The sequence below is a fragment of the Armigeres subalbatus genome, chromosome 3 (assembly GCF_024139115.2).
Source record: "Armigeres subalbatus isolate Guangzhou_Male chromosome 3, GZ_Asu_2, whole genome shotgun sequence".
Taxonomy (NCBI): Eukaryota; Metazoa; Arthropoda; class Insecta; order Diptera; family Culicidae; genus Armigeres; species Armigeres subalbatus.
In genome coordinates this window covers 296,877,407-296,890,349 of record NC_085141.1, presented here as the reverse complement: position 1 = coordinate 296,890,349, position 12,943 = coordinate 296,877,407, and the positions used below count along the sequence as shown (strand labels likewise).

The 12,943-nt window shown below is 39.8% G+C and overlaps 1 protein-coding gene across 1 annotated transcript; it reads right to left on the bottom strand.

Annotated features, from left to right (window-relative positions):
* Positions 1–8,340: 8,340 nt before the first annotated feature.
* Positions 8,341–10,671, bottom strand: LOC134220428 (SET domain-containing protein SmydA-8-like). Its single transcript, XM_062699486.1, has 7 exons — positions 10,520–10,671; positions 10,274–10,405; positions 9,654–10,209; positions 9,443–9,594; positions 9,148–9,242; positions 8,744–9,066; positions 8,341–8,679 (listed from the first exon to the last, which is right to left on the bottom strand). Exons 1-7 carry the CDS (start codon positions 10,570–10,572, stop codon positions 8,431–8,433), a joined length of 1,560 nt encoding a protein of 519 aa, XP_062555470.1. The 5' UTR covers positions 10,573–10,671; the 3' UTR covers positions 8,341–8,430.
* Between the last annotated feature and the right edge of the window lie 2,272 nt (positions 10,672–12,943).

The following is a 12,943-nucleotide window of genomic DNA, read 5'->3' as shown; positions in this document are numbered from 1 at the left end:
GGCCTTCGCAACCTAGCGGCTACTGAACGAGCTCGAGATTCCCAAATTGGACGCATAGTCAAATCACTCGCAATCCATTTCTCAAGCCAATACTTCCACATGTGTATTGTACACGTCCACATTAGAGGAGCGTGAGTACCCTATACTGCCGTTCTATGCATACCAAATTCAAAAAACGACAAATGAGAAAATGGCATTTGAAATCAAACCTTTATTTTCATTGCTGACGTATAACCTGAATGAAATATAAGATTATAAAATCACAGAACCATTCAGAAGACTTAATTTCACTGAAATCATTCTTATTTTTCACCCACAAATAGAATTTTGCTACGCATATCTGCCCCGTTCAGTGCATGATTTCGTGAATGACTACTGCGATTGATATATGTCTCCACTATAGACACTGTTCGTGAACCCTATCACGAAGAACCAAACTAGAGACATCTGTGTGTCATACGTCTGTTCGTCGATTATGCATTTACGCAAAAACGCAAACTTGTGGAATTGTAGTATGGCGGCTAACCTTCTTCCGTTGTACCTTGAATATAAAAAGGGAAACCATGACAGAAAGGGGACTCTTCTGCTGCAACGGCTAACCTGAAATTATCATCAAAGTGAAGTAAACTGGGTTGTGTATGGGAATTAAATTTGAATTAGTGGTTAAAAGTAAAAAGTTAGTTTGAAATAAAATAGCATTAAGAAAGTTGGAATAAACTGGTTTAAATGATCTTACCTGAAATTGTGATATGTGAAACCGAGTGTTGAGAACCGAAAGAAACTGCAAGGATACTTACCGTCACAATCTGGAAGCACAACTAGTTCCTGTTTCTCCGCTGCTCGCTGGTGCTACCAGACACTATAGGTTCCATAGACGAGCGCAGGCACGGTTGGGTTATTTCGATTAAGTGTGTTTTTCCACTTTTTCACAGTGTACCACGCGAATTTAACATCACACGCTGCGTTGCTTGGGTTGCTAAAGTGACGTCATGCTCGTTTCGCTACACTAACTGACAGTTCGTTTGGCTACACTCGCCTTTGCCTCAGCTCGTCTATGGAACCTATAGTGTCTATAGTCTCCACATGCTTTATCTATGGAAGTGAACCATCCACGTGGTTGGAGTATTTATGCCGCATAGAATGAGTATTGTACAAGCGGGCTTGGTAGTCATATGGCTACTGCTTCTGCCTCATACGCAGGAGGTCGTGGGTTCAATCCCAGGTCCGTTCCATTATCCTACTTTGTATCTTTTTCTAAATTTCTCATGTTCTATCAATCGCTAGAACTGGAAATGGACTTCCATACCGTTTCCATCTCAATTCCTATACCTTCAACTTGAATATTCTAACAGTAATCTGCTAGAATTGGAAATGATTTATAAAGCGCGTTTCCAAACATCCAATTAGAAATTCCATCAGTTGCTTTCTCCTATCTATCACATTGGCAGCTCGTTAACCAAGACGGACCTCTGCCTCTCGAACCTAACCCAAAAATTCCAAAAAAATCCGTATGAACTCGTGGCAAGTGCAGAGGTATATTCGGCTTGCAGTGGGCGAGTGATTGCATCATCATTTCCTCCCCCTTCCCTACATTGACTTGCATTCTGACGTGGCAGGCGACAGTATGACCTAACAAATGAGATCACCAGTACTTGTACATTGAAGATGTGAGCTAGTCCCAAGCAAACATCTGTTGGTTCCCTGTGCAAGAACAGTTGATCTGGTCATAATGGAGTAGCAACTACGAGCAGTCAATCAAGCTCAAGCTCAAGTTCAAGCTCGCATAGAATGGAGTATTGTACAAATTGCCCTCATTAAACCAGTGGGACAGGGTAAGTTTGGAAGATCTAAACAGAAAATGCTATTTCAATGTGTGTTACTACATAAAATAAGAGAATCCACCATAATGATGAATTTAATCACCTCGAGACAATTATGCGTAGAAATTAAGGTGATTATACAATCAAGTCATGTGGTGAATTTTAAATTCACCACACGGTTTTCTACTCCTACAGTCCCTTCCCGATTTTGGCAACACGACCGGATTTTAAAGTTGCCAAAATGGGGATGTTGCCAAAAACGGTAAAAAAATTTCATACAAAATTTCAATTTTTTTGTTTGCATTATTGAAGCTAAATACGTAGAAAATGTACTACAAAGTATGTGGAGTGTGTTTAAGTGATGCACGTGCATTATAATTGACATTTTTGCGATATTATTCATAACTCGGAGGTTGTAGTTCGAACAAAATTGAATCAAACTCAAGAATGGTAATCAAACGATAATGTATCTAATTAGCCAATTTCATAATACAAATTGAATAATGAATAATATTTGAAATTAAAAATAGCGTCGGCCACGTCCTTACATAAATTTGTGGTTATAAAAAAAACGTTTCTATTGTAGGCAAACTTTCTTGTGGTCGGTGTGATTAAGAGTAAAGTTCTGTACAATTTTCGCTGACATTATGGAAAAAATGAACGCAAAGCATAAGGCATTCCATTGTTTTAGAAAATGGTAACGGAAATCTGCATTCTGCAAATTGGTCAAGCCAAGTGTATCCAATATAGTGTGAGTATGGGTTAACTACACTCGACTACAGTTCACTTCCATTATTATACCAGCAGACAAATTCGGAGACGCAACGTGGCAGAAAAGCGTACGTACTTGGAACTCCAAAAAACAATCCAATCGAATAGAGTTCGCCGCCGTACCAAACAGACTCCCTCATTAAACAGGTGGCGGTAGTCCTCCTTGGACACGAGTCCTGGACAATGCTTGTGGAGGACCAACCCGCACTTGAAGTAAAAATTGTTCTATACAACGATCCGACAGGCACAAGAAGGCGAGGTGTGCAGCGATCAAGGTGGATCGATCAGGTTGAAGAAGAATTACGGACACTCCGTAGACTGCGTGACTGGTAACGTACAGCAATGGACGGAGACGACTGTTATGTACCGCAAAGGCCACTCCGGTCTTAGGCTGAATAAGTAATAATAAAACCACATGTGACGCATCACTCGCCTATCGAAGCAGCTAGAATTACGCCAGCGATCTCATTGGAACTTCACGGGAGGTACTCCACTTCTGATACTTCGCCATCACAAACAGAACACTCGAGAGCAAGCATTAGAAGTGTGAGTGAGCATTGTGAGCATCAATCTATTGCAATCGTGGCATCCACAGCCAATGAGTGAACTGCCTCGCTCAGATGGATGCCAAACCACGAGTAGAAGCGATCGTTGCTGTGATAAACAATGAGCAACACCGTCTAACAAGCCAAGCCATGGTGAGATATCCATGTAAGCTACGATTTTTGCATTCGTACCCCGCTTGCTCTACTACAACAAATGAAGCCCAACAATCAAACCACATCATGCGTTCTGCTTTATTCGCTCTTTTTTTCAAGGTGATCGAGAGGTCGAGAGGAAGTATCAACGCTTGCCATTCAGTGTGCTAGAGCTCCAGACTCTAAGAGGTCTTCATTTTTAGAATGCTTGAATGGCTTCTTCTAATAACGCACCGTAACGACGCTCATTGTTGTGTTACCAAGCTTCACTCGATAGGCATCCATTGGTGAGCGTTGAAGATCATTAAACGGTGAATCATCGAACGTCCAATTTCAAAGCTCTTAGAGCACCTCCACGGGAGTCCCCATCTGGGTCCCTATCGCTATTTCCGGGCCCTTCATAGGGACTCACTTTCACACCGGAGGTATCTAAACGGGAATGTAAAATAAGAACGCAACTCAAAATTAGCCGCGAGTTTCCAAATTTAGCGCCCCATACTGGGGTGCTAAATTTCCATACAGGGTTGTTATTTTGTGAAACGTCACTTTGGTATTGATAAAAAAATGCAGAAAATCTGTTTTTCTTTTTCAGAACAATTTCGACATAAATTAGCTAGCAAGGGAATTATTCAATATTTTTGCATCTAGTGCGCCAGTCCAACTCAGCGAAGAAGTAATTACAGTAAAAGATCAGCTATAATGAGGAGCGATGCGCACCGGCGCCCGCTAGAACCCGAAATATTCATGGATTTTTCGTGAAAGAAAATTCTACTGTTTTTATTTTAAAAGTTATTCCAAGGAGGAGGTCTTCCAGGAATCCCTCAGAAGGTTCCTTTAGTAACTGTTCAGTATGTTCTTCAAGTAGTTCCACCAGAAAATCTCCCGCAAGTTTGCCTTTTGTGTCGTTGATTTGAACATGATTTGTTTTGGAAATTCATCTAGGATACCTGGCAGGTTCTCCGGGAGTTTCCCAGCAATATTTGTGTTCTTTTAAGAATCTTTAGCAGTTCTCTCAAAATAGTTTAAGGATTTCTTCCAGAATCTTTCAGGATTTTTTTTTTGTTGGAATCTCCCTATAATTTCGTTTGTGGTTTCATTTGAAAACTTATTTTTTTCATGAGAATACGCCGGATTTTTCGGATCTTGTTACAATTTTTTTCTCCGAGGCATCCTTCAGAGAAAAGAACTGTGGAAGCATTCCTGCATGATTTTGTCTAGAGTTTCATGTAGGAAAACTGGTGGGTATTTCAGGAGGAATTTTCTCGACTGCAAGTATAAATCCCCGAAGGAAATTTATAGGAGGAAGAAAGTCCAGAAGGAATAACGGTGAACAAATTTACTACGACGGGTGTCCAGCTAGCCTTGCGATCAAAAGCGTAGAATTCCTGTTCCCGATTCAGTCAAAGATGTTTTCGAGTGGGCTCCTTGGGCATAGTTGTCACACAAAATACATACTCATGCAATGGCGGGCAATTAATTAATAACTGAGGAAATGCGTATAGAATACAAAGTTGAGCAGCTAGCCATGTTCCAGTTGGAATGTAGAGAAATTAAAGAACTTTTAGCAACGCCCGGTGAGAACTCAACATGATTACGAAGTCGCTATACCTAAAACAGAAACCACCGGTGGGAAGATGGGGTGCTATCCTAAAATAGCACTCGGGAGGGAGCGCTATAATAAGAATAGCGATGAGGACTCCCGTGGAGGTGCTCTTAGGAAGCTTATAACTTGCCCCGCGGCAGAACATCAAGTTGGCTTAGATTAACCCGATTTTTTATCATGATCTGATTCTTTTCAATGCCTGCTCGAGAGCCTTACATGTTACCGAACTCTTACGATTACTGTTGAACTGTTGGCAAGCATGCTGGAATCAAAAGACTGCAATTGACACATCAGGAAACTGGAAAAGCCAGCAGTGTTCTGATATTAATCGCTAGACAAATTTGCATCAATTTGAAACAATAAGACTCTTTGAAATAAATTATTGCTTATTATCTGAACGGGAATGCAGCAGAAAGACGGATAAAATGATAAAATGACAGTTTCTCGGCTGATATCAGAAAAGAGGCGCATAATGAGCAAACTTGATGGCTATAAAGCGCATTTAGAAAATCGAATGTACTAATCACTAGCAATTAAACCTGCTGGGGTTTGCTTGCTCCTGGATCACTCATGCAGTATCGGTTGGGTTGGATGTTAACAGCGGGCTTCGCTTAATAGGTGTTATACTATGTACAACCGTGTGAGTCAGCTTGTTGACGACAAAATCAGTGAGAATGCCAAAAAATACGACAATCTACGGTGTGCTGGTTATATAAGGAGGTGAATAGGAACATGAAAAACGAGAATTAAAAAAACAGAAAAGTTTAATAAAAATTGTTTGCAATGAGCGGTGATACTAGTGGTGATTCATTATTTCAGTGAAAGTGCCCACTATTCGTACAGAGCCCATAATACGCATATAAACCTTTAATGGTTAAACGGTAATGGCTTTGTTTATCCTATTACACATGATTAAAAAAGTTTTAGCTCTAAAAAGTAAGAAAAAAAAATTTCGAGGTTGTTGCCAAAATCGGGAAGAAAATGTTGCCAAAAACGGGTGTTGCCAAAATCGGGGGTAGACAAAAACGGGTGTTGCCAAAATCGGGATGGGACTGTATTATCAAAAGTTCAAATCTAGCATAATAATGTTCGTACAATGCTAAAATTAAAGTCGATTGTTTAGCATAAGTAAGCAAACGATCTAGGGATGTTTCATCCCCATTGGCGTTGTAGTTCTTCCAGTTCGTGCTCTTGAAAAATCACCATAAAAAGCACGTGGCCGATTTGTGGCGTTGTTCTATAACCACCTTAAGCGATGGGACAAGTAGACTTGATGTTGTTTTCAATGATTTTCCGAACAAAGCTCGAAATCTGTTAGAGTTTTCTAAAAGTATGCATCAAAATAGACTGCTCTATGGTGAACAGTCAAAATACACAAAAACTAACATGGGACAATTCTGCGTAGAAGGGCAGTATATTTCACAACTGTGTTATATTTCGCCACCTTGGTAAAACATAGTGTCGACTACCTGGAAAGTCAGGGAATTTCAATTTGGACCTGGAATGTCAGGGAAAGTCAGGGAATTTTGATTGAGGTCAGGGAACAAATCACAAAACTATAATAATAAAAATTCATATTGATTTAAAAAAATTCAAGCTGTGAAGCATATTTTATTTTTTCGTGTAGCAGTCTCTAGACTAAAAGTCTACTTCGGGCATATTCCACACACTTAACCAGCATTTCAATGTTCGGTATTTTGTTTGCCGAGTTTCAACTGTAAAATTTCTTTTTTACTGAAATTCTAGTTTTTTAGTAGACCAACGACGTTTGTCAGTAATAAATTCCCGAGTCTCGGTAAAAAAATATGTTGATTATTTTGACATTTACTTATTTTTACTGAACAAATCATTAAATCTGTAAATTGCTGAACAGCACAAAAAGTCGGTAGAAATTGATACAGCTCCACAGGTGAAAAATGAAAATTTACCGGCTATCCTTTAAAAAATACTAAACGTGATTCAAGAGCTTCTCGCTGTTGTTTTGTTGTTTATTTTTTATCTGTTTGGCTTAAAACCATTTTGTAAATTATTGCCGTCGTGCTGGTTGGACATGCGTTTCCAAAAGTGATTTTTTTTGTGTTTTACAAAGCTCAGCCACAGATCGCATAGCGTAAAACAAGTTGAAAGGCATCATGAGAACCGGTGCCCTCTATCTTTACAACTTTTTAAAAGATTTTGTCTTGGAGTATAGCCTCCAGAATTATCGTATTGAACATCGTTCATATTATGCTACATATCGTAAGTGATGATGATAATAAGTCAGAGTTTTTCTTTCCATTCAATCTTTGTCTGACTTTAATTAATATAAATCTGCCAAAGTATTTATTCCTCCATAATTTTATTTTATGCAAATGAACATTGATTTACTGTCCAGTCAGTAAAATATTTTCCTAAAAAACAAATCCTCATTTACTGACTAACTCAGTTATGTTAATATTTATTTGACATTTTCGCTTATGCTGAAAACTCCGTAATGTAAAATATTGCTGTTGAAATTACTGGATGATCCGTAGTCCAAAAACCGACTCCCGTAAAATAAAGTAGCTGTGATGACATTGTTGCCTGTTCTTTTATCTCTTATACCAATCGAGTCCATATGATGTTTTGCTATTCAGTTTATAACTTCTGTCCGGGAACACCCGTTCAGCGAATGAAAATTTCGACCGTATGACTCATTGGAACAAATAGCATTTTCTGCCAAGTGGCCTTTTCTGTCAATCAACCAACTTATTCGGCCAAACTACCATTTAGTTTAGAGTAAACGCTTTGATCAAATGAAATTTTTAGCGAAACCGTTTTCGGTTTAATAACCGTTTAGTCCGATCGTTCATTTCGGGTCTATGAATTTCGGCTTGACACGTAATTCGATCAAATGACTTTCCACCGAAAAATTTTGTCATTTGACTTTGATTTTGATTTGATTTAATAATTTCGCGTGGACTTGCATTGGACAATAAAAACTCCAAAAAAATTTACGTTCAAATATTAAAAAGTGTTCCGTGAAAATATTCAGAATTTCACGTAGAAATTTTAAAGTCTTAGTAAAATTGGAATTCCGAATAATTTTCCTAAAGAATAAAAAAAAATGCGTATCGAAATTCCGCATCACATTCCGTTTAACAGAATTTTGTTGTTTAAATCCCCATTTTGAGTATATTTTAAACAATTGATTATAGAAATTCAGAACAATTTGCAGAAGAATTTCTCATGTAAATTCCGGAGAATTTTCATGGAAATTCCAAAAACCTTCCCCTTGAAATTCCAAAGAAACTCTCATAAATAGGTATTTTGGAATAACTAACAGATTTTTTGGAGAACTTCAAAAAAAATCTCCCGGTAATGTCTTGAAAACGACCTGAAAAAAAAACAGATAAAAATATTCTCGAAACGAACGCAATGAAAAAAGCACCCCCGAAGGAGGTAAACACTATGGAGTAAATTTAAGAAATATAAACAAGTGCCACTGTGTCTGTGGACATTTATTGAAGAAATTGCCGTTATCAAATCAAATCATCCCCTCTACAGCTACAAGTATCAACTATCGACGTTTTCCGAATTTAATTTTATAATTGTTATTACTATTTCCGTTGCCACTCCGTTGATTACGGTTTTGGCCTTCAAGATTTTCGTCCTCGATCATTGCTCGGACAACCGAGATTTCCGCACGCAGCTCTTTGAGTTCTCTCATCGCCCGTTTCACTAGTTGGCCTTCAGGTGTACTGTGATGCTCGAACAGTAGCATGTTTATCGCCTGTTTCAGCTCCCCTTCTGCCTTGATAAGGTTGTCCTAAGAATGATTAAAATCAATAATAATCTTTTTGAAGGAACATAACTGTGTTGAATATTCTTACCAACAGCTCATGAGATCTAATTTCAGTGGTATCGAAATTTCTTCGCGAAAGTTCAATCAGCGCAACGTGATAGTCGTACATGGCGATCCCTACTAATCGTGACAAGCCCGGTTCAAGGAAACGTAAGATAAGGAGCATCTCCTCGCAAAGCTCGAATTTGCGCCTCAGAACTGGTTTAGGCACGGCCATCGGATCGGTCGACACGCAAATGAACTTGAACTCTCCTAGCAGCGTTTGTTTGGCCTCAATTATAAGCGAATGATGTGGGTTTAAAACTTTTGAGTGCTTATTAATAACTCGCTCCAGATCCCGTACTTCCAACGCTGCAGAAAAGTGAATAAGAAGATATGTTTATTATGAAATGTAATGGAGACGCATGGTAAGCTGTACGTCAAGATACTTACGACAAATCATAATGTCATCACGAGCAGCGCACAACACCTCGTTGACGTATTCTCTTTTTAAAAGTTTATGACACTTATTGCATTCCCATCGAGGACTGAAAATCAAATAGGTATTCATTAATGGTTATGATACATTTGTGTTTATTCTGCGTCTCTAGAATAGTCTAATTCGACACGTCTCATGTGAGACGACCGTGTAACTTAAATGGAAGGAATCGCCAATTGCCAATTGATTAGAAACGCTTCTCCTCATACAAGACGCAGAATAAGCACAATTATTATAAGCCGCCCTTACTCATCTGTATAAAATGAACACAGTCCTCCATCGCATTCCGTACACTTAATCGAGCTTAAGTGCGTACCCAACTCCGTAGGATCATTGCACCGTCTGCAATTGCAAATGAAATACCTACCCTTCCGAAGATGAGTTTGTCGATCGTAAGTACCCTACCATGGCAACATGTTAGTAAAGTTTTCTTTTATATATTTTTTGGGTGGGATCTTACAAATAAACTCCTGGTGTAACTGATAGTCAACATTTCCCCCATCTTTACGGGATACGTCGTGAAAACTCTCACATTCGAATAACCATCCACAGACAGTAATGTATTCGGCATGCAACTGTGGGTCATCAGTGCTGTCTTGGGATAAAGTCCTCGAGCCAAATAGCCCTTCTCCGATCCACGACTGTCCACGTTTCCTCGAATTTCGAATGTATTGGCATCCAACAAACCACAAATGCGTTGTAACAATTCTCCGGTAACCTCTAGATCGTCGAGTTTATCAACAAACATCCCGCTTTCTATCAAAGGTTTCACCACGAATTTTTCGTGGATGTCCCAAATCTCTGTTCCGCGACGTTCCTCCAGTCGCGATTCCATCGTCATTATTTCATCATACCGCTCACGATTGCTTCTGTGAAGCATCAGGCAACGCACCGGCATAACCACATTGAAATTGTTGTAGAGGAAATGCCTATCCAAACCAGACATTCGATAGAAGCTGCACTCGGCTTCGTCATGATTGGTGCAATCGTAACATAGTGGTGCTACCCCACACTGCCTACAAAATATAAATATACATATCACAGTTATTTTGTCCATCAAAAACTTCGCATGAAAACTACTGGCATGTGGAACAAGAGTCCCTGAAGCAATTCAAACAACTGACATCCGCATCCCAGTATGGTCCGGTTACATATGGTTCCTCGAGTAAAATCTGCTGCCCTCGCGTCAGGTCGCGTTTTGCTACGACAAACCTGTAAGAAAATATACCCAATTAGGAGAACATTCAGCGTCATGATTTCTCTCCCGGATGGCTTAGACACATGTTTAATTCGTAAAATAGGAAATAATTTCAATCAAAATCTGACCTTCCCAGTTGTTCGGATTCCATAACTTGGAAGTTTTCTTCGAATCCTTCCATTTTTCACTACTATTTCGTTAGATAATTGTATGAAACTATCCCGGGGTGGTAAAAAAACACTTCAAATTATTCTAGAGCTGTTGTTCGATAATGTCTGCTTCGTGCCATGCGCACAGGAAAAGCGAGAGTTCGGCGCATGTAATTTTCGCCCGGTTTGCGCATGTATCATATGCTTAGATGTAATGTTTTGGATTTTCGAAACAGACACAATGCAAGCTGCTGCGTCACAGTGGTGAATATCTTTGGGCAATCACATGGTAAAAGGCGTTACAGTTTGATTTTTTATTACTCGGTTGAAAACTGATTTGATGTCCGTTACAACATGTTTCAAATATGTTAATTTTACGGCCTACAATACGGCCGTTACAAATATTAAATTCTTTTGATAATTTAAAATAACAATAAAAAAAATGATAGCAAAGAATGTTTAGAGAAAAAAATTGTAACTTATTCATCCAGTAGTGAATTTAGAACAAACTTTATTATTATTTTATTTGTTATTTTGGTTATAAGACGAGTTCGAGGCCCTCCTTAGCCGTGCGGTAAGACGCGCGGCTACAAAGCAAGACCATGCTGAGGGTGGATGGGTTCGATTCCAGGTGCCGGTCTAGGCAATTTTCGGATTGGAAACTGTCTTCCCTGAGCATAAAAGTATCATCGTGTTAGCCTCATGATATACGAATGCAAAAATGGTAACCTGGCTTAGAAACCTCGCAGTTAATAACTGTGGAAGTGCTTAATGAACACTAAGCTGCGAGGCGGCTCTGTCCCAGTGTGGGGATGTAATGCCAATTAGAAGAAGAAGACGAGTACAATTTCATTTAATTTCACCACGTGATTGTACCTTTGACAGATACGTATCGTGTCAAGTACGAAACACTGAAGACGGCCTTACTGTTGAGGTCGAATTACATATCTGTCAAAAGTACAATCAAGTGATGGAACTAAATGGGATTGTTCGAATTTGTCTTATGACAAGTTAAGACATTCCACTCAAAGCTCAAAATAATTTTCTTATCAGAAATTTTTGTTTTTTTTTCTGGAAATGTGCTGTTTTTGTTGAATTTTGAAGTACTGCTAGAATTATAAGCTTTTGTTAAAGTCAAGTATGAAACTCAAACTGGTAGAATCAATAGGGGCAATTGTCAGATGTACTTTTGAAAACACGGATGTGTTGTCTGAACAGCTGTTTAATAAAGTTCTTGCATAGGTTCGGAATTGCAGACTTCCCTTGGTGAAGTCTGAAGTAGAATCGGCGGAGCTCGTCATATCAGCATACCCATTACCCACGTTCCGAATATTATCGAAATGCCATACTACTTGATAGCGATGCAATGGACGCTAAAAACTCACCCATCACAATAGAGCTTGGTGACGTTTGATCATCTTTCTCTTGTACGCGTACAGGATGGATAGGATTTGTTTTCATCGGGAAACGCTTCGGAAGCGTTTCCCGATGAAACAAATCTTATCCCCTCCGTGCGCGTGCAGAAGAAAGATGATTAACGTCAGCAAGCTGACGCTCCCTTGACGCTCCCTAACTTGACTTCGGTGATCTCTCCAGGTCTTTGACCCTTAGATTCACCTCCGTCGTGAGTGCCCTCACCTTGACCGTCTCGCCTAGGACTTCCTCCGCCAACTTCTTGTAGGCGGCGCCCTTTTGCGAGACGCCCCGCTTCAGCTCGAGGATCATCTCGCCCATCCGGGTACGTCTTATTCGACGTACGTCAGAGCCGAGTTCACCGAGCTTCACGTCACTCCTCATCGCCGTCCGTCTTGATGACTATAGGGCATCGCCCCTGATGCGATTGGCACCTACCCTAGACTTCTTGCTACCCTCATTCGCCTGGGCGTTCTTTTCGGCCCTTGACGTCTTCGGTTTCCTCTTGACTTGAGAATCGTAGTGTGCTGCGTTTGACAGTAGAAGCATTTTTTTCACGGGTCCAAATTTTTCCATCAGCGGAAAATCGAAGTTTCGGCTGGTGGTGCTGATCTATGCACGAAGAACTATATTCCAGAGATCCTTTTGTAATTGGTAGTGCCGTTTAAATAATGGGCTCACATGACAAAAGTATGAATTCCGATTAAATATGGTTGAATGTTGAATGTACTATTGCTGAAGCTCCAGTCGACCCGGAACAATCAAGTGAATTAGTAACCCACAACGCCACCAGAGGCAATCACCAATGAGAAAGATACGATGAGATTCAGGCTGTGCATCCCATATCCAAGTGAAGCTTTGGGAAATACTGGTGTAAAAATGTATGCGAGCTTCTATGAATCATGACCTGAATGTCGAGCGTGGACCTGATTATCGGCCGCCGATGGCCGTTGGAATAAGAAGTTGCAGATCATTAAGTATAATTTTAAT